Source organism: Taeniopygia guttata, chromosome 2, assembly GCF_048771995.1.
Source record: "Taeniopygia guttata chromosome 2, bTaeGut7.mat, whole genome shotgun sequence".
Classification (NCBI taxonomy): domain Eukaryota; kingdom Metazoa; phylum Chordata; class Aves; order Passeriformes; family Estrildidae; genus Taeniopygia; species Taeniopygia guttata.
In genome coordinates, this window is record NC_133026.1 from 113,451,722 (window position 1) to 113,474,058 (window position 22,337).

The window sequence follows — 22,337 nt, forward strand, 5'->3', positions numbered from 1 at the left end:
ACTCTATCCCTGGAAGTGTTCCAGGTCAAGCTGGATAGGGTTTTTAACAACATGGTTTAGTAGAAAATGTCCCTGACCATGGCAGAAGCGTTGGTACAACGTGATTTTAAGATCCGCTGCAATCCAAACCATTCTGTGATTCTGATTCCGACTAGAGCAGAAACGCCTAGCTCACTTCTGTTTCCTGGTTTTACCAGATTTTGGCTGCCGTATCTTTTACTGCAGACTTTTGCTGCGGTGCTCTTTCCAACCGCGCTCCTTTGTACCCTCTCCGAACCCCACCAGCACGGTCGCACCCTCGCGGGGCGCCCCTGGAAGCGCATCCCCGGCCCCGGGCCGCCCTCCGGCCGCGGCGGGGCGGGCACGGCCGCAGTTCCGGCGGAAGGCGGCGGCGGGGCCGGCCCGGCGTGCGGTGCTGCCCCGGCCGTGGTGCAGGAGCCGGGCCCGGCGTGCGGAGCTGCCCCGGCCATGGTGCAGGAGCCGGGCCCGAGGCTGGTGGCCGAGCTGCTGCTGCGGGCGGGGGCGGCCGGCGGCATCCTGTGCCTCTGCTCCCGCGCCTTCGTCGAGTGAGTAGCGCCGGGCGCGGCCCCGTGTCCTGGTCCCGCTGGGGACGGGCGGGCAGGGCCGCGCTGCTGCGGCCGGGGGATGCGAGCGGAGCAGGGGGTGGCACAAAAGCACCCCGATATGTTTATCGCTCGTGGGGGGAGCAGGAAAGGGTGAGAGGAGCCCCAAACGCTGATCTCTGGGCCGGGGCTCGGCGCGCCCTGTCGCCCCCTTCGCGCTCCCCATCCTCGGAGCAGCCGGTTCCTCAACGAGAGGAGGACCAGAATATTTTATTTCGGGGTGTACCGCGTAGCTGCAGCGTTTTCTGAACATCGTTCTTAGGAGCTTTCCCATCAGGTTTTATTGAAGTGTTGCCTTTTCCAGATGTTACTTTTTATTTATTTCGCGTGTCTGGAGTCACAGGGCAGCCCGTGTGAGACGGGACCTGGAAAGTTCCCTTGGTCCAGCCTTTCATGAGAGCCGAGCCTAGAAGAGGTTAAGTATCCCATCAAGTCTCATCTTGAAACGTCCAGTGGTGGGCATTTTATTGCCTGGGGAGTTTTCTTCCACTGAATTATTATTTTTACTGTAAAAAATAATTTGTTTCAATGATAACTTTCTGTATCTGTGTCTGTCTTTATTTTTACAGAGATCGAAAATTATATAAACTGGGATTAAAAGGATTTTATGTCAAAGATGGCAATGACAGTACAGGTAAGCTAATACAATGTACTATTGTATGCAATGCAATGTGAGGTGCAGTCTCAAAGTGAGTTATGTGTGGTTATTTAAGTTGTTCCTAGTTCTGTGTTTTTCAGTACTTTTGCTACGGGGACAGAAGTGAATAATAACTTAGAACTTACATAGCTTTCAGGTTACCATAATATTGATGTAGAAGTTTGTGTCAAACCAAGTGCAGTGCTTATTCCTGTCCAGATAAACTTTACCAGCTAACATAATATTCACCTGGCACATGGAACAGATTACATCAGATATCCCTGACCTGGTCTTAAATCATACTTTCAGCTTAATTCAATATTGATTGCGTAATGGAGGGGCTGTGGATCCTAGATGTTTCTCACCTCTGTCTCTACCCCAGCCTAGGACATTAGCTGTTGCTAGTTAATCTCCTGAGCGAGAAGTAGAGAAGTGCAATAGCACTGATGTGGAGAATAACAATTCACATATATACAATGAATCATGTGAGGAGGACCAGAAAAGTAAGTCTCTCACTTGGCATGCTTGTAATCTAGGAATTATCATGGTGTACATGCTAACAAATTCAACACCACTCCCTTATTCCATCTCCTGAATTCCTCATGTGTGCCTACCTGGACATAATTGTTTTGGTATCCTTTTTAATCATTGCTGTGTTGGTATTTCCAGCAACATAATATCTTGATTTGAGAGGAAGTCTGTGCAGAAACAGAAGCAGATAAATAATAGCACAGATTAGATTGAGGCAATGTGAGAGGAGTGAAAGAAGGAGATTGTAAACTATGTTTTTGTACATGTATGATTTGTAGTGAGAATAATTGGTTAAAAATGGTAAGGCCTCATGTTATGTGATAATTTGGCAGTAAATATATCCTAAAGAACCAAACCAAAAACCTTGAATGTTTCAGTATTATCAACTGAGTCAAGAGCTTTTGATTTCATAATTTCCATCCATAGACAGCTCCTACTTTCTCAAAAGTATTTATAATTTTATATACATATGTTTTTGCTTAACAATTTGATAGAAGTTCAAGCTTGCTGGGGAGGGCAGAATCGGGCAAAGAGAAGGTTATGGAGGCTGTATGACTGCTCAGCAGTAGCCAAAACATCAGTGTGCTGTCTACACTGTTTCAGCCACAAATCCCAAACACAGTGCCATAGAGACTACTTTAGAGAATGTTAACTCCTTTCCAGACAGACCCAGTCCACTGCTGTGGCTACTGAAGTTACATTTTGATTCCTGCTGATAGTTATGCAGAAATTGAGCTGTTTATGAGGAAGACTTTAAAATGAGAAAGAAAGCATAAGAGGCAGTTTGCCATCTTTTGTGTGCCATGCTGTGGCATTGAGGTGTCAAAACCAGATTATATTCATGAATATATCTTGTTAACAGGGGAAGAACAAGCATCTGAGGAGGAGAGCCATTGTCCCAAAGTAAGACTAAAGGTGGATATTAATCATGCCCTGGACCTGGAAGAAGTTGAATTAGACTCAGAAGCTGAGCTTATGAAGAGCATGGGATTGCCTCTTCAGTTTGGTGGGCAGTCAGCTCACAGGGACTTTGGGGTAAATCTTTACTTGCTTTAATTGTTCTGTTTGTATTGTGTTTCCACGCCTAGGAACGTTCCTCCTCTCAGTTATTTCTGAGATGGCAGTTCATGGAAATGTATCTGAGCTGCCTTTAAGCTGCCTGCATTGCATCCTGGTAACAAGCACACAGCACCTTGGTCTGTCCAGGTTGTAAAACCTCCCTGCCAGTTGGACTAAACAGGGTCAAGGCTGTTCTTTATGTGTCCGTATCTATATTGCTCTCGTGACTAGATAAACCTGATTTAAAACAGCTGTGATAAAGCTGATGCTGCACATCAGGACAACTAGTACAGTCCAGTCTGAGCATGTATTTTCACACTGTCTCCTTTAGCCATTTAGATTTTGAGAGTACTGTAAACAGCTAGTTTTTCAAATCCCTCTTGCAGCTGATAAAGCCAGGTTGTTCCAAAAGGCAGGAGCGAGCCTTTGGTGCTCTGCCTCCCATAGGGAGCATTTGGGCTTTAGAAGGGGCCTGAAGTTTTCACAGACAAAAAGACAGTGCAATATTCAGTGTCCACTTTATGGAATACAGACCTCCCTGAGAGTGAGACACAGCACTGCATGGTTCTGACCTGATTAATTTATAAATAAATAGAAGAAACTTGTATGTGATTTTAATTGATAACTTGTAAATAGACCATACAGGCATCCAACTTCAAACCCCAAGTGTATGTACAATGTTTGTTGCTATGTAGTAATATGCAAATAAGTTGAATCGAAAAATAATGAATTTTCTTATTAGATTACTAGTAAGCATTGTGCTTTGGATTATGTATAATAGCATGAGGGATGTGTATGAAACATCAATGCCAGTTCTTCAGTTTTACCTTCTTTATAGTCCACCTTACACTTTCGTCAGTGTAACAAAACTAAAGATTGCAGTTAATGGGGTGTACATTCACAGTCCTTTGTCCATGTGGGTTTTGTCATCACAGGAAGCCCCTCTGAAACAAGTGGAGTTGTAACTGATGAAACCAACAAGTTACCTTAGTAGTGTTCCTTTCAGGAACAGGTTTCTGTCTTCTGTTCCACCAGGTAACTGTAGTAGCTGAGTTTGTTGTAACACGTGAAATGATTGTACTGCACAAATGAAAGGGCCACCTGTTTGAGCAGGAGGTTGTTGTTTCCTTATTTCCTGTTTCTGTTAGCCAACTTGGAGATTATTATGGGATGGAAAAGATATTACTCCCCTCTTTTGGGTCACTCTCTTCAAGACATACAGAGATTCAGCTGCAGGATTTATAGAGTTTTTGAGTACAGACTGATTTCTTTTTTTTGTGTACAGCATCCAAAGATAACAAGGATTTAACATTCTATGAGGATGAGCATTATGTTTGCTATCCTAATAAGACACTGGGCAGTGTTTGCGGATTGGGCAGATACCAGGTAAAAGTAAGGGTCAGCCACCACACCCCCCCATAAAACAAAACCTTGATGATACCAAAATAGTGTTTTGCTGTTGAGCTCAACCTTGTCACCCTTCAGTTCCTGATCAACTTCCCTTTAGGATTTTACAGTGTTGTTTGTTGATGACTTTCCTTCTGAATCTTTAAGCTGCTAATGATTTCCCACTCAGCAGCCCCACTTCTGTCTATCGTTCTGCTTTTTTGTGTATGTGTATTTCTACAGACTTTCTTACAGCTCTTCCTCAGAAGTGTCAGTTGAGGTTATTTAGCAGGGACCTATCAGACCCAGAAACTCTACAGCCTTTTTGGGGAGAAAGTTGACAGCAGGTTTGCAGTGAGAGGGAGGGAGGGTTGCAATAGATACAAATGTGATTGGAGAGAGGACAAGATTGTATATATGTTGTGGACTTTTAACTTTTCCATTATCTTTTAGGCAACAGAAAATTATAGAAAGAAAAATAACGTGATCATGCAAAAGAAAAAGAAGAAGAAAAAAAAGTTACAGCAAAAACATGAGGATAAAATGGGGCAGGAATGCCAGGACGAAGCATGTGGTGGTTGTACCCAGCCCATTTCTGGTGAGCTGGCCCTAGCTACAGAGCAATGTGAGATGAGCAGCAAACCTCAGGCTGTAATTGAAGAGAGCTGTGAAAGGTCAGAAAGCCTTGCAAGTGAGACTTTAGCCAGTGAACTTAAGGAAAAGTGGGAGAAGTACTGGAATGAATACGGAGAGGGCCTTCTTTGGCAAAGTTGGTTGGAAAAGCACCAGGAGGCCTCATCGTCTGAGGGCATCACAGCCTCTGAGCCTTGGAGGAGTCCAGATACTAAGGAAGAGTGGGAGCAGCATTATAGTGAGCTGTATTGGTACTACTGGGAACTGTTTCAGTACTGGACAAGTCAAGGATGGACTACTGAGAGCTCAAATGGTGACAAGGTGGAAATTAATGGGACTACACAGGAGACTGATTTTTTGGGGGAAATGGGCTTAGTTAGCCCAGGACCTGAGCACAGTGAAGTGCTGAGCTTGCAGCTGTCTCCCTTCAACACCAGAAGTGAAGAAACACTCCCTTCAGTTGCTGAGCCCAACAGTGAAATAATCTCTGGGATCTGTAATTTAAATCTGAATTTGGAGGAGGTGGAGCAGAACAGTGCTACTCTAACAGTAGCCCAAAAAGATCCTGAAGAACAGAGTTCATCTGACAGTGGAAGCCAGAAGGAGCCCTGTGATGGAGGAAGCAGAAAAAGGAGAGCATCTTGTGAAAATAAAAGTGTTAACCAGTCAGGTAATACAAAATCAGATAAAGTTGATTTTCAGAATTCTCTAGGTAGTTATATGTAAGAAATAAGGGTATGTCTGTATTATGCCATGTTTAAAAAGTCAATTAGGTATTTTGTGGAATGATTACATACTCAATTCCTTTTTCTTCCCTCTGCTTCTTTGGATGATTTTTCTTCTTTAACCTGTATATTGAATGTGCTCTTCAGCCAGAAATGGTTTTAACAGAACATGTACTTCATAAATCTTCAAATGTTCTACAGATATTGGTGAGAGATCCCTGTTAGTGCATATTTAATTATTTATCTTAGTCTTGATATTGCAGAGACTTAAGTCGGCTGCTAGTGACTTTCTAAGAGACGAAGAAGCAGATGTGGTCCCAGCTTGATGCTACAGTAGAGCTGGAATGGGAGGGGTAAAAAGAGTATCTCCTTTTGAAAAAGAAATGAGAGGACTGTTTAAATCTTCCCTTTCTAAATCTGTGTGAATATCTTTGCATAGCTAATGAGATGCAAAACAAATTTTACACACTAGGAGAAACAGTTTCAAATTTTGTATCTTGTAGGCATTTTGTTTTTAATGGAGAGATGAGATAATTTGAAGTTGGTTCTTCATAAGAATGTTAATGCTACAGTGTAATACTGGAAGTTTTGTTGTTGTGTTGTCCCTCAAACAAAGACAAGTAAAGATGTGTGTTTGGCACTTTAGCTGTAGCTGCAGGAGTACTTTGGGGACGGGAAGATAAGGAATTGATTTATGCAAAAAGAAAATATGATGTATCTTTTTTTTTAGGTGTGCAGGAGTCATGTAGCTCAAATTCAAATGAAAAAAAGCAGTTGCTGCTTCCTGACCAAGATGAAGATGAGGATGAAGAGCCTCCTGAATACAGATGTGTCAAAGTTAAGAGAAGGCAAGTCATGAAATTTATATGAGCTTTTTTCTCATGCAGTCCAGCTCCAGGAGCCTTCTGATTTATACTAACTATACCCTTGATTGAGGATATGAGTTAAAATGTCAGTACAAAGCCACATAGTCTTCCATCATTGCTTATTGCTTTGCCTCACAACAAGCAGTGGATATTTCCTCTTTTCCAGTGCTTTATGAAAACAATGTATGGCCTTGATGACTGTACAAGGTGATGGTGCTATTCTTGTGCCACTGAATAAACAAGATTGTTAAATTGCATAGGGCAGCTTGCTTATTTAGGTCTAATTAGTATAGACAATACCAGAATAGTAAATAATCTGCATTGAATGCTGCCAGTAAAATGCGCAGAGCTATGTCAGTCATAAAATAGACAGTATCTGCTTTGTCACAATTTTTTTTCTTTCTTCTCTAAAAATACATAGTCTCAAAGATGGTGAGATGGCTCTTCCTCTCTAATAAATTTGCAGACTCAAATGTGAAGGAGTGGGTGGCATTGTTACCTGCTAATCATGTAGCTGTGCTTCCATTTTAGTATTTTGCTGTTGCCACAGCATTAATGATAGATAGTAATGTAGATAACGTGATAGATGATGAAGATAATTTGGAAATAGGGTGACCAAACACTGTCTTCATCACGTAGGACTTGCCATTAAGTATTTAAGAGGTCATTTAGAATAGTTGCAATATTATAACCCCAGAAAAAGGGGTTTTACTCATCGAATTGGGTAAAAAAACCAAACCAACCCAAAAATTCATGCACAAGAATAGAGTGGTGTTACTTGCTTGGTTTGGTTTCAGCAGTGTGTGTGGAGGAACTTACTCGAAGCCCACATTTAAATGTTTTCAATTTGCAAGATTTTTAGTGGTATAGCTGTAAAATGATTGGTTTCTTCACAGTAGGTAACTTTGTAATCTGTGTTTTTTCCTAGCCATGAGCTGGACATGGAGGAGAATCCAGTGGAAGATCCTGAGGAAACCTGCTCTGTATTGGGTTTCAAGTGTGGCACAGGACAAAAGTAATTAATTGCAAGGAACTGTGGGGCTTTTCATAGCAAGTCAGCCCTCTTGTTATTATGGAAATAGACCATTCATCTCCATTTCCTTTTTGTTAAACTTTTGAAGCTGAGTTCCAGAGCTAGTCTCTGGAAATCATTTATACAACTTAAAGTACCTTATGTGCTACACCTTAGTAACACACAAGGTACTTTCAGTTGTATGAATGTTAAGTGGCTGGTCAGGTACTTAAATTAGAGCTTAAAGGCTCTGACAATTAATGATCCTCTCAAGTTTGGAATCCTGTGGGCTGAGATAATAATTTTTAACTGTTTCATATTTTAATTGCATTTGCCAGAAGATAAAAGTAACTGTTTTGGGGGTTCTTGACAGCCACCAAAAAGATCTTTTATTCTTCTAATAAAGATTTTTTTTTTTCATTTCCTGTTCTTCAGGCTGGCCTGGGAAATTGTTTTAATCTAAAGTTACACAACTACTAGGAAAAAAAAAATCTAAAACTAATTAGGTTAAACATTTTCATATAATTTTTTTTTAATTTTCATGAAGGTACGATGTTTTGCAGCTACACACAGTGACCTATTTTAAATGGAGCAATAAAAAATACTTAAGTCTAAATCATTGTTTTGTGAACTTGAGCATTCATGTTAAAGCTTTCAAACTGGAAATTAACCAACTAAGCCCTTATGAATGTGTTTATCTATCTATCTGTCTATTTTCAGGTATGGTGGAATTCCAGATTTCACCCACCGAAGTGTGCAGTACTTGGAGAAAAAAGCAAAGCTCAAATCCAGATTCTTGGATATGCGTAAACCAAGGAAGAGCAAAAACACACACATCTTCTTTACAGAGAAATCTGAAATTACATGCAAAAAAAGCAAAACTTTGAAGAAGGTATGTTTAGTTGTTAACACTCTTGTAATTAGTAGGTTTATCTGCTACTTTAGCTGTTGTTGTAGTATGAAAGTGAAAAAAAATATTGATTGCCCGGGGTAAATGGCATTTTCAAATGTCAGTCCACTGCTCTTTTTTTTTTTTTTTTTTTTTTTTTAATTGCTTTCTCTCCATCTTCTCTGCCTCCCACCAATGTGAAGAGTATTTAGATTAGGATGGCTATGGAAAGGCATTGGTGGATCCTGTCAAGAGGAATGTGAGCTTAAATGGCCAAGTTATGTGAAAGTTATTCCTAACATGTGGGTGCACATAGCTTTAGAGGTAGATTTGTGTTGTTACTAAAAGTATCTTTGATTGTAAATTGCATGTGAAGCCAGTTGTTAATGCTGGCATTTCAGCAGTAACAGAAAATCTTTGTGTAGATTAGTGTATTTTGTGTAACTCCATGTTTTTAGTAATTTTTAAAGGGTTTTGCTTATACCTCTACCTGCATTTATTTTCATCTATAACTTTGTGTGGGGTTTTTTTAAACTCAGAAATTGTTAAGAAGTGGAAACATTTGTACACTGGAGATTTTACTTAATTAAGTCTTTCTGAAAATCTGAGGGCACAGATTTTAATGTTATTTCACCTTTTTCTGGGATGTTTGCTATTCCCCAAAACCCAAGTGCAAAGCACTGTTTTCTGGTGGTGGTGATGCCATACGTGTTTTATTGAACTCCAGTCACATTACTATAATTTCTGATTAATTTTTTATTTTGTACCTGAGGCCAATATAGTTTGAGGGTAACTTCAATTATGTGAAGGAGAAAAAAGTTATGAATTTCCTCAGGCTTCCAGATAAGGAACTGCTCCAGGTCTAGAGCCACTCAGAGCAACAATATTGTAAAAAGGAGCATCTGCATGTGCCTTTGAGGAGTTTGGAGTGGTGTCTGTGCCTTGGTTAGGAGCTTATGTTGAACTCTCTGCTGTGCAGCAGAACCCTTTACCACCTGCACCATTTGGTACATCTTGAAGGTGAGGCAACAAATGTGTGAAGGTAATTTTACCCATTTATCCTAAAAAACTCTTCCCTGAGAGGCAGATTACATCTCTGAATGCAGATTAGAAGAAGATAGTTTTGAAGTAGTAGATTTGGTCACCTGGGCTGTGGCAAGTGTGACTATTTAGATATTAGATGAGAATTATTGACTGTATTTATCAGTTGATCTTTTGGTTGGTTGGTTTTTTGTTTCTCTTTTGGAGGTAGCTGACATCAAGTTCCCAAAGGCAACTTGTTTACAAATATTTTTAAAAGGGAGCATGGTTAAGGACTACTTGAATGTTTTGAGTCTGGATATTTTAGTGTTTTCAAAATACACACAGTAGAGAGTGCCTGCAGTGGCAGGTGTTTTTGAACTGTAAGTCTTTTAAGCTGTTCTCTGGATGGCAGATCATCATCTGATCATCTGTGATATTTGACAATTGCAGGTAGAAATGTTCCTGAAGCAGGTTAATAAACCTGAGGAGGAAGACACGTCCCAGACAGCCACCCCGCAGGGTAGAGCAGAGGCATCGTCTGTGAGCAGCAGCGACTCAGAGGGTCAGGGGGATGTTGCTGCCACGCGGAGTGCGACGCTGGATGCTGAAATCCAGGAGCCACCGTCTTCCAGTGCAGCCTGCACAGGACCTGCTGGGAGTGAGCCTGAGGGGGAGGCGCTGGATGCTGAAATCCAGGAGCCACCGTCTTCCAGTGCAGCCTGCACAGCACTTGCCGGGAGTGAGCCTGAGGGGGAGGCGCGGGATGCTGTGGGGAGTGGCTCCGAGGAGCAGGGGACGGGGAGGCCCGAGCCTGGCGGTGGGCGGCAGCTTGTCCCTCTGGATATTCCTGATTATCTCCAGCCAGAGACGGAGGACATCAGCCAAGGTAATTCAGTTTCCTGCACACTGATGGAATGAATTGGCAGTGGACTTAGTACTGCCTACTCAAGTGACTGTGTTGTGCACTACTTACTTACTTTGTTAATTTGATAGGACTCATTTGGTCTAAGGGTATTGAAAACAACTGAGAACTGTGCTAGTGAAATTAGGTTATTTCTTGAATACCAGAATCGCAGGTCTTGTCTTTAATGGTGACAGTATTTCTTTATAGATGAACAGTCATTGTTTATCCTCAACATGGTATAACAGGTCTGCAAGTCATACCTTTTTCTCCCTCTGCAAGGATGAGGGTGATTAAACCTCAAGTTGCTGCACAGACCATCAAGTTTTAGGTTCAAATGCACATTGCTGAGCTCTAAGGAACATGTGTTGTTAAAATTATTTTCTAGGATTTAGAAAAAATCATTATTACGAACTTTTCTATTTAATATGAAACAAAGGAAAGCAGGATTATTCAGATTTTTGCTTATAATTTAATCCTTCCTACAGTAGTTCAGTTATGTTAGATTCCTGCTGTAAAACTCTTGTCTAGATTGGTTTTTCTTCATTACTGATCAAAGGGCATTAAATTGGTCTCTGATCCACTTGTTTGCTCATTACATAGAGTTTATTGTCTCCAGTTGAAGATTCAGGCTCTTAAATAATGGGTGAACAATGACGATTTTTAGGACTGTGACTAATCCCTTGAAATACAGGATGCTATTTTTTAATTTAAAGCCTCTAATCTTGATAATCCGGCAAACAGTAATAAAGAACTTTTTAGCAGTGTTTTTTATTCTTAACACTCACCTACCAATCACATTCCCTAGCCTACAAGAACAGTGACTGTTAACTTTTGCAGTGTCTTCCAGCTGTAGATGAAAAAATTACTGTGAAGAAGAAGGAGACAAAAAGAAGAAGGAGGAATAAAAATGCACTGAGAACTATACCTCCTGAGATTGCTGCTGATCCAGAGCTTGTCAAGTACTGGGCACAACGCTACCGGCTCTTCTCTCGATTTGATGAGGGAATTAAACTAGACAGAGGTGTGTTCAGTACTAAGTGTGCTGACTTGTCGGTATATCCGAGGATGTGTCCAAATGTTTGGTCCTTCTTGCAGTTTATTACTAATTTTCTTAAAGGAGGAGCACTACTGAATGTGTGTTTGCACCCCACCCCCAGCAGGCCAGTAGAAGTCTTAGACTTCAGGAGTGCTTTTAGTTTGGGACATCCCTGTCTGCATTAGTCCTTATATTTGCTGAAGATCTTGCTGGAACCAAATTATACTTTGTCAGGACTTGTTCAGAAACTCAGTGACATTCTTCTATTTCTATATTTTATAAAATAATTTTGTGAAACTTCCAAGTATGCTGATGGATCTAGTTTCATTCTGTTTTGTTCTGACTTGCAGCAGTCACTTGCAAAGCAACTTTTTTCCATGTTTACTTGCAAAGCACTTCAAGTCATAAATGAATAGGTAAAAGAGGAGTTAGGATTACCAGACATTTTTTTGTTGTTTGGGTTTGTAATTTCTAACGCTTTCCCTCATAAACTTGCAGATTAATTGGCAGAATAGACTTTGTGGTGAAGAAAATGAAATGATGGATATGAGAGAATATATTTCTGGTTTTATTTGCTACAGAGCATAAGAATGTTGTATGAAGTTTTTCATAGCTGTGCCCATGGACTTCTCCTTGATAAACTAGAATCCTCAGCACCAAGGTCAACAAAGCATGTACTGAGATCGAGGCATATCTGTTTGATTCAGTGAGACCTTGTTTGCTTAGCAAATCTCTGGACTGAGCAGAGTTTATCATCTTCAAAGCTGGTATTTCCTGGTGGAATGCACTAAGCCAAAATTCTTGGGATTAGTGCTATACCATCAGTTTTATGTGGGGCTTGGTTGTTTGTTTTTAAATTAAGTGACCTTGAAATAAGAGGTGAAAATACATTTCTTCCCCTTCCTCTGCAGAGGGCTGGTTTTCTGTTACTCCTGAGAAAATAGCTGAGCATATTGCCGTCCGTGTCAGTCAGTCGTTCAACTGCGACATCATAGTGGATGCGTTCTGTGGGGTTGGAGGAAATGCTATTCAGTTTGCATTGACCTCAAAAAGAGGTAAGTAAGTGTTGTAAACAGTGCATTAGTTTTGTTTCTTCAGTCTTTTTCCTGACACTATTTGGGTATGTGCTCTGTTGATTTATTTTCTTTTTCTGTACTTCTGTAGCAACAGCAGCTGTTTCACTTCATCAGACTCACAACGTGACCTCTGTTTTCAAAAAGGACCAATAAATCTGCTTTTCTAAGTCAGAGGTGGATTTGTGTTGTACTAGTCAACATAATTTTTGTGTGGCATAATATCTGGCCTGTCAGATACTCTGGAGATCTCTGGTATAAGTGAACTATTGTCAAAGCTGTTGCTTTTCCCATTTCTTACTTAAAGTCTGTGTACTCAAAAACAGATTCTACGTGAATAGTACTCAAAACACTGAATGGAATCACCTGCAGGTTCTGCAGAACCAAGTACAGAAAAGCAATGATAACTTAATGTTAGTCTAATGCCAGCTAATTAAATTGTAGTGCAGTGTTGAGAGTATTTCCTGTAAAAACATTTCCTGCTAGATACTGATACCAGTTTATCTAACTCTTCTGACTAATGTTTGAGCAAGACAAATGGTAGTTTCTACCGCATTAAATTTGGCAGGCTATGATCCAATCTATACATGTCACTTGGCTTTTTGTATTTCCTGGCTAAATTTTAATTTCTGTTTTTATGTACTAATCTTGTATCATCCACCTCTCTTGGGCCATGTTGGTTGGGGCTTTTTAAACTCAATTTTCAGAACTATGTGGCCGGTCTCAGATAAACGTTTCTCTTTAACAAAGAAAAGTACGCTTCTAATGGGCACCATTGAAGTTGTCAGGCTCCTGCCAAACCTGAGGCAAGAAGGACTTCCTGTCTTAGGCAGACAGTGCCGTGTCCGGTCCTTGAGCCGAGGAGTGGGGCTGTCACAGCAGTGGTGTCTGACCGTGGTGACCTGCCGCTTCCCGTTAATCCCAGTGTTTGCCGTCTCTCGCGGGCAGTGATCGCCATCGACATCGATCCCGAGAAGCTGCGGCTGGCGCGGCACAACGCGGAGGTGTACGGCGTGGCCGAGCACATCGACTTCCTGTGCGGGGACTTCATGGCGCTGGCGGCCGGCCTGCGCGCCGACGTGGTGTTCCTCAGCCCGCCCTGGGGTGGGCCCGACTACGCCACTGCCGAAATCTTCGACATCCAAACCATGATCTGCCCGGATGGATATCCTTTCCAAGTTAGGCCATGTGGTGGGCTTCTCTCTTTCCTCTCCTCTCTCTCTTCCTTGGGGTTTGCATGCTCAGTTGGCTCAGTGGATGACATGGCTGGCAGCTGGAGTTCCAGATGCAAACCATTTGTTTAGTCCTCTTCACCACCTACATTTAAATATTTTTATTCTTTATTACCAAAAAAAAGGGTGATGAGATTTTCCTGAAAGCAAAAAATCAATCTGTGAATTGGGTAGCTCTCAACTTAAAATGTTAATTCAGCACTTTTAACTACTTTGAATTATTTTATTAAAATACCTTATACCAATCAAATAGACATGTAGTGTGTGTACATGTAATAACTAATTGTGTGAACAATGACCTTGTCATGAATTCTACTTTTTAATTGATTCCTAAAGGGAATATCTGATTTAAAATACCTTACTAAAACTGTTCTCAGTCATAGCACCTGCCTATGACTTGGGAAGTCACCGAAGAGTGCAAGCAAAATATTAACTCTTAATTAATATATAGAATTTCATACTAGCTTATTAACAGTGATACTGAGCACTCATTCATCTAGGAAGGTATTAACATAATAGTTTCATCATATATGAAGCGTGGGGTTTATTTTGCCACAGAATAATCTTAATTTGTTCCCTTTTTTTGTTAAAATGTAGCCATATTTGTATAACTAAGAAAATCAGAAAATCTTCTTACACATGCGTGAGAGATTCCACAAAATAGATTAAAAAACAAATATAAACCAAATATACTAGCTACAAACTGCATTCAAATATGTCAAATGCTTTTCTGTAGTTCAGTCAGATTTTCATGAAAAGTGAGTGTTGGGGTTTTTTTCCTACTTTATGGGGAATAATGGTGAAATACAGCTTCTGCATTTCAGAGGAGAATCCTACTCACCTACTCAAAAGATTAACTACAATTTATTTGCATAATAGCTGAAATTGAGACATACTTTCCAAATGAATTAATATAAAGAAACTTTTCCCTCCCCACTCTTGTCTTTTCCTTTACTGGCTCCTACATTTGAAATTTTCAGGCTCTCCAAGATGATCACCAACAATATTGTGTATTTTCTGCCTCGGAATGCTGATATTAACCAGGTGTGTTACTGGATGAGGTCTTGGTAATGAATAAAATGCTCAGCTGACTTAAAACATAAGTATTATAAACACATACATTAGACTTTTAAGTCTGTTCAGCTGAATGTGGGGTATTTGGGGTTTTAACATTTGACCCTTGTGTTATGCGATTTCTGTGTTTGCAGTACTTTTGGTATATTTAGAAATGGGAGTATAAGATTATTTCCATGGTTTTGACATTGTTTCTTCTTAAAGCAACAGAATGGGGTTTCATGGAGAAGTTTCAAAGCCAATTGCCAGGTACATACATCATTATAAAAATATCCAAACCCAATGAAAATACATTAATCAGCTGTCACTGTCTGATAATTTGGTGAATCCCAGACTTCATGGCTGTCAGTTTTTGAAAGAGTTGCAGGAAATCGTGGCCTGCAGTCACTGCTCTCAAGGATGATACTGTTGGAGTCCACACAGGTGTGTGGTTCTGTGTAGGCTGTTTGCATTGAAGTGATGTGTGATAAACACAGAATTTGTGACACCAGTGTGGGGTTTTTTGTATTAGAGATTTTTGGTAGAAGTTTTTTTTTTTAAGCAGTTACATGACTAACAATTCCCCTGAGTGTCTGGTTTAGGTTCCTCTGTGTATTTTTTATGTTAATTATGTCTTGTAGCCTTTTGGAAAGAAGGAAGCAGTTCTCACCTGCAAGATGCCATAGGACTTCCCAGGACTATTTCCTGCCTTTCCAAAAACTGCATTTGACTTAGAGTAGCCAGGGCATCAAGCTATATGGTGGCTTGTGGAATTGTTGGTGGCAAACAGCTGGCTTGAGAAATAGGCTGAAATTCATGTGGCCTGGGTATTAGCAGACTCTCAGCCCATACTGTGCACAGCACTGTTGATTTGGCAGGTGAGGATTCAATTCCTTTTTGCATTTCAGGCTGGTGAAATGTAAAGTGGCTTATGAATCTTTGAACAGGGACCTTAATTTTAGGTAAGAGTTTCTCTAATGACTATGTCGTGTCTTAACACTGCATTTTATCAAATATTTCATCCCCATGATGAAGAGTGACCTTAGAGAGTTTTCTGCTCTACTCATGAGCACCTTTTACTGGCTTTCTAAATGGCCAAAGGCATCTACATTTCACTTGTGTTTCCACAAAAGCATGCAGGAGTAGTCCCCACAGGCCTGCACCTTTTCCTTCAGAAGAGCTGAGCTCTTCTGGGTGATTGGGACAGGTGTCCTGACGTCTCTACATCTTGGTGCAGTTGGCTCTGAATGATGTTAATTACATCCATGGATTTGGCTTAACACAGATGGCTGCAGAGTAACAGCTGTTGCTCAAAAGCATGGCTCAGTTGTTAAGAGTTCATGGCTGAGGTCCTGGGTTCAGTTCAGTGTTCCAGGCTATGGGCTTCTCTCAGGAAGAGAATTCAGCTCTTTTTGCCTTTAGAAATAGTGTCAGTATAAGAACAAAAAAAAAAAACAAACCTAAAAGGTTGATGATCTGAGAGTGGGAAAGAGAACGTTAATCAAGCCCACTGTTTAAGGAAGTGTCCTCTTCCTGTGTGGACAAAGCTGGGTCAAACATGACTGTTCCAACCATGACCTTAGTGAATACTCTGGTCCACAGAAGACTGTTATGGGTTTGACTACCAAAATCTCTAGCTGTATCTAAGAATAAAGTTTCTGGATTTACTGCCACTACACTTCTAGGGCTGTGAGTCTCCAGCAAAATAAAAATAAAAATTAATAATAATAATAATAAAAAAAAAGCCCAGCAGTTAAAAGCAACCTTGCAATAAAGTTACTGTTAACCATTAGTTAAGGTGGTTCAAATTTAGTAGAAAATACGTAATTTTTATGGAAGATAGCTATCAGATCACTGTCAGATAGCAAACATAAAAGAGGGGTATAGGGATCCTGCTGCTGGAGTGAAAGCAGGGTGGTAGCTGACCTTGACCTTGCTGTGTCAGAGGACCCAGTGTTCATTGCCTTATTGGTGGACAAGTTATCCAGCCTTGTTCCACATGACTTTATTGCAAAACCAATACTTATTACTTTTGCAGGCACAGCCACGTTGCTCTAGAGTTGATCTTGTAGAGAGAAATGGGATTCTTTGAATTCCCTTTAAAAAATCAATGGAGTTCAGGTCTCAGAGAAGTGAACTTCTGTACTTGTGCCTCGAGAGGGAGCAGTGAACCAGTGCAAGGTGCTTGGTTCATTTACAAGACATGTAAAAACATTTCCCTGAATTGTATCGAATCTCCTTGTTTACAGACATGTTGGGAAATTTGTAATGTATGCAGGTCTGGTTTTAGGTTGAATTAATCTTTAACAATATTCTTTCTAGCTAGGAATAATGAGGAATAATAATTATGTTTGTGCACATACATTACAAAATATGTAAGTTTATTACTGCCTGTAATTATGTCGTTCATAAATGTAACTTATGAAGTGTTAGTTGTGTTCTGCCTCATTGAGCAGAATGAGAAGTGTGTACTCACGACTCTGGGAAATGGAGTCATCCCAGGTAGTCCAGTCTCTTTCACAGGCTCTTTTCTGTATCAGATAATACTTCTGCACGTTAATATTTGCAGTAAAGGAGGAGGAACCTACAATTTGTTGCTGTAGGACCTTCTTGCTAATGGTGGAATCTGTTCTTTTCATCTCATTGTAGAAATTGTACACAGTTACTGTTGGTCTCTCACTGGTGCTCAGAATGTTGTCAGGCTGCACGATGGCTCCCTCCAATAAACTGGTGAGCCTGAAATGTTGGTGGCGTGGTCTGTTGTGAGACAGATAACCACATCAGCATCTTTATCAGCCTAGCCAGGCCTGGGATATGGAGTAATGGGGAATTGGGAGTTTATTACTTACCCTGCTTGGGCATGGTTAGCAGCTCAGATACTGGATTGTGCCTCAGTGATTGTTTAAAATGTCACCATTTTTTGAAGACAGGCATACTGCTGTTTGTGGTAGTTATGTCTCATTTTGTCAAACTGTTGTCAGAGCTTTTGCTGTCCTAAATGTTGGTGTCTCAGACATGGCTTATATTTCAAGTACTGCCAGAATATAGGAATTACTTTTTGTTTCTTGTCTAGTGTAGAGTGGTTCCATGAGCCTAGAATTAAGCAGTGTTCTGGATCTTGATAGTCTTACAAAACATACACATTATGCTGGTACTCTTCTTTTTATTGTTGTCTTTGTTCCCACCTCATTTCCATCAATCACTTTGAGAAAATCGTGAGTTAGACACTGAGGCCTTGTTCTGTCTGCAACATACTGCCTGGATGGAAAACTGTTTGCTGTCTTTCTGTCTGTGAAGGTCCAGTTGTTAAAAATGACTGCTCAATGAAGGGACTGTAAAGATGGGTAAAACCCATTTATTTATTTGAATTCTCTCTTTTAGCTATGATTATAAATGGAGAGTAGCCAAATAGGACTTGCCCAGCAGAGTCATCTTTATTTAGGAGTAAATAGAACAATGAGCAAAGCAGGGAATGAGAGGCCAGGAAATGAACAGAGGTTGGTTTTGTAGTATTTTTAAGGTACTTGTGTATTAGGGGAGTTGGCAAGGAAAAGACTGTTGTGTTTGCAGGCTGATAATTTCTAAGTGAATGTAATTGCATACACTTCAGCTGTAACTATTGTGTTAATAACAACAGCTTTTATGTAGCCCACTTTAAACTCATGTGTGTTCTCTGTCCTTGATAAAAGAGAAAGCCAGAAGTTACCTATAGCATACACCAAGCCAGAGTGATACCTCTGAACGTCAGTCTTCCTAAAGCTCATAGTGCTTGCATTCTGAATTGTAGTTTGCCTGCACAAAGTAAGAAAAAAATAAATAAATATCTGGCCTGTTAAAGGGTGGCAGCACCACTGTGATGGTGACATAATTCACATGCATACCTGTACATTTTATAAAATGCTGCCTGAGAGCATTTTAATGTATTATGTTCAGTGTAAATACCATTTTCTTCTTTTTCAAATGGGTTGGGTTTTGTTCCTCTTAGATTTTATGTTGGATGCAGCGGGAGGGGATTCTTCATTTTAGTAGTATTCTATAAAATTAATTGATTCACAGTGTCCTTGTGTGACTGCATATCAACTCAAAAAGCTTGTGTTTCTCATACCTCAGAAAAGTTTCTAGGAGGGGAGAAAAAATATGATAATTTTTTTGTCCACAGTTATGTTAGTTGGTGGCTGGAACAGATAGGAAGTTGCTTTATTAAAGGAAGTTTCAGTATGATTTTAAAAATGTAGAAAAACCCCTAAGACCAGTAGGAAAACCTTCAAGATCAGAAGTACACTTGAAGAATGTAAGAGAAGTTGGCACCTTAAGCAAACTGAAATAATCTATGTTTGTTTCATGGTCCTGAAACAGTCTATGTTTGTTTCCCTTTTCATCTCTTCTGATGTCTCTTTTTCAAACCTATTGGCTACTACTTTTTTTCATATGTTTCAGCTGTGGCTGTAGCTATGGACTCTTTTTAGCCGTAGTCACTGAATTGAAGGATGAAGGTGAGAGGGATGCAGGGAGATATTCACTGAAGCTGCAACCTTTACCTGTGCCTAGGGACAGCAGCACAGCAAAGGAGGCAATATCTGCTCACCCAAGCTAATGTAGGTTTGGGCTAAAGAATAAACCAGGGTAAGGAGAGTTGCCAGCAGGGAATCATTGTATGTACACAAGAAAGTGCAAAATAAAGATACTTTGGACTAGTCAAGTTTTTAAAAGAAATTAAGAAGCCTTTCTGTATTCATTGTTGTAGTGCACTGCAAAAACAGGAGATGTTTGTCCATATCTCTAAAAATAGCTGAGCACCTTTGTTTTTCTCAAAGCATCGTTCCTCAATCTTATGTTATTTTTAGAGGGTGTCCCTCTGCCAGGCCAGACCTTTTGAAGCTTGGTGTGTGGCAGCCTTCCCTCACAACACTTATCAGGGCTGACTGAGCCCTGCTGAGGAAAACTTGGCAACTCCTACGTAATTAAATTTGCAACCTCCAGCAATTTACAACTAAGCATTGTCACAGAGGATTTGCGTTTCTCTCCTCTGTGTATCAGGTGGGTTAAAGAGCGTACAGTACCAGATCTGTCATAGCACAACTTATTCCCATGTGTTTATTTAATTTTTTTTTCACCTTTGGGTTTATCAAATACCTTTAGTCCTTGTTTGAAATTAATCATAGTTATCCTGTTTTTAACACTTAGACAGCGGACACAGCATATGTATATTTTCAGTTGTCCCTTGGTGGACACCACCTGTCAGTGTGGCATCTTGTTTTACTTGGTCTTCTAAGAGAAATGTTTAGTAAACACTAGTGTTTAATATCAATGCATTAGTCATACTTAGATATGCTAGTGACACGAACCGTGCTGAGAAAGCAGGAGTGCATAACCCCAAGACACTAATTTCAGTATTCTTATATTGACTAATCCAATTAATATTTTAGCATACGTAACTGACATCAGCTATAAAGTGCAAAACCTCTTAATGCTTTTTGGAAGGGACATTACAGCTGCTGTTTGTAAAAAATTAAAAGTTAACATCTTCCTAGAAAAACTAGGGATCAGCCCACAATGCTTTGTGGATTTCAAGTAAGAACAGATAAGTTGTAAAATTAGCATTCCTGATCACTAGCCAATTTTAGATTCTTGTGCTATTTATAAGTCAGCCAGCCTCTGGTTTTTTACTTAAGTGGCAGGTTCCTCTCTGACAAGAACACAGAGCATTTTTTCCTATCACCAGAAGTTAAAGGATGAAGAAACTGCTCACACTTTTGTTTTTGTCTGCAAAAACAAAAGAAATTGAAAGGGACAAAATCAAAACAGAAAAGTAAATGCTTTAGATAACTGTGGCAGTTTTCTGGACAAGTCAATAAAGGTTCAAAGTATAGTTTAAATTAATCTGTTATTTTTTTCTTGATAGTAGGCTGTTTTTTTACTCAGGATAAAATAGAGGAAGTACAGCATGTTTATATTTAAACCTGCACGACAGAGTCAAGGCTCAAGGGGCTTTAGAAGTGTTAATAACACAGCTTGAACTCAAATTTTCAGCTGCTAACACAATCTCAGCTTAAAGATCAGTTAAAATCTACTGCAGGCTTGTAGACCCAGATAACTTTGGGTCTGCCTGGGAAATTTCCCTGCATGGCAAACTATAGAAATAATTTTCCTGCAGCAGCCTGGGAGAATGGCAGCATGGAGCAGAACTGGCTGTGGAGCATGGGCCGCGTCACAGGTCCTCAGGGTTCAAAGCAGACAATGTTCAATTTTGGTGTTTGTCCTTCTGACTGTGCAGTCTCCTGACGAGGAATTGATGGCCTGTAAGCTGTTACCCCTCAGAGGCATCCTGAGTGGGAACAGGAGAGGGGAGATTATTGCATTCTCCAGTCCAAAATGCAAACTCCTGTAATTGTCTGTAATCATTAAGCATTAAAGGTGTGCACCGGGCTCAGTCCAACAGAGCATGAATGGTGAAATTCTCACTCCAGTGATCATAAACACAAAGCTGGGACTGGTGCTGCCTGCAGAGGCACCTCTGCCCCAGCCTTGCCCTCAGCACTGCTTGCAACTCCAGTGCATACAACAGCTTTTTCTTTGGTTGCAATAGCAAAAACAATTAACTGTGGCCTTTTTTCATTAGTTTCTCTGTGTGTTTGGGGCTTGGTTTTGTTTGGGTTATTCCCCTCCACCCTGCCACTCTTCAGTACAACCTTATTCTTCCTAATTCTAATTACTAAAATTGGTTTTACTCTTCCCTCAAAATTTGGGATGTGATATCTTTCAAGCACATCTTGCAGCTTGCTTTTTGCTATACCTGCATGTCTCAAATGCCAAGTACCATGCAAACCAGAGTTTAGCATCTCTTGCCTCAGCACAGCATGTCAAGTTCTGACTATTTCTCTTTGGCTCTGAAATCCTCTTGTTTTCGTGATTTGGGTGAGGAGGATGTTTCAGTCACAAGCCACAAATAGCTTCTGTGTGTAAAAGGAGACATAAAAAGAGGATCGGAGGCATTAACTGCCAAGGACCGTTTTCCACCAGTATTAACAGAGCAGAGATATTTTTTTTTCTGTTTGTGCTTTAGAAGGTTTGGGGTTTTGCCTCTTTTCCTGTAGATTGATTGGTTTATTTTTATTCTTTGTTTTTCAGGTGGCTTCCTTAGCAGGACCAGGAGGGAAAGTTGAAATAGAACAAAATTTTCTCAATAACAAACTGAAGACAATAACAGCTTATTTTGGTGATCTAATAAGGCATGACATCTCCTGAGCTCCATGTGGATTCTTCCAAATCCAGCCTCCTTGACTTCTGCTTTGCTTAAGCTTTTGTACAGCTGGCTGGTCAAAAATGACTTAAAGCCATTTTCCACTTTAATTTCTGTTTACAGAAATTTGTTCTGTTTATTGCTACTATCAATAAATGTTTTATAATAATTTCGACAAAACTGTGAACATAGAAAAGCTGTGAATGTATGAAGAAAGATCTTTATAAAATGCAGTCTTGCAAGGTTCGAGTCCAACCCATGGAAGTGGGGTTCAGAATTTCTTTGTAACTCTCACATGTGTGCTGCTTCTGTGTTTGCTCTGGTTTTGAGCACCCAGAGGGTCGAGAAAAATAGCCTGAAAGCCACAGGAGCTGCTGTCTGTGCTTGAGAAGCAAAAGCATCTGAACATCAGGTG

General features: G+C 40.3%; 1 protein-coding gene across 2 annotated transcripts; it reads left to right on the forward strand.

Moving 5' to 3' along the window:
- Positions 1-215: 215 nt before the first annotated feature.
- Positions 216-22,102, forward strand: TGS1 (trimethylguanosine synthase 1). Of its 2 annotated transcripts, none has more exons than XM_012571978.5 (13): positions 216-566; positions 1,193-1,257; positions 2,654-2,826; positions 4,690-5,539; positions 6,325-6,442; positions 7,389-7,475; positions 8,193-8,364; positions 9,835-10,270; positions 11,136-11,309; positions 12,236-12,379; positions 13,346-13,562; positions 14,595-14,673; positions 21,811-22,102. In XM_012571978.5, the coding sequence occupies exons 1-13, from the start codon at positions 469-471 to the stop codon at positions 21,925-21,927; spliced, it is 2,730 nt and encodes a 909-aa protein (XP_012427432.5). In that variant the 5' UTR covers positions 216-468; the 3' UTR covers positions 21,928-22,102. The 2 variants fall into 2 exon arrangements, with proteins under 2 accessions (XP_012427432.5, XP_030122074.4); XM_030266214.4 differs by lacking the exon at positions 216-566 and adding an exon at positions 573-1,038.
- The last annotated feature ends 235 nt before the right edge of the window (positions 22,103-22,337 follow it).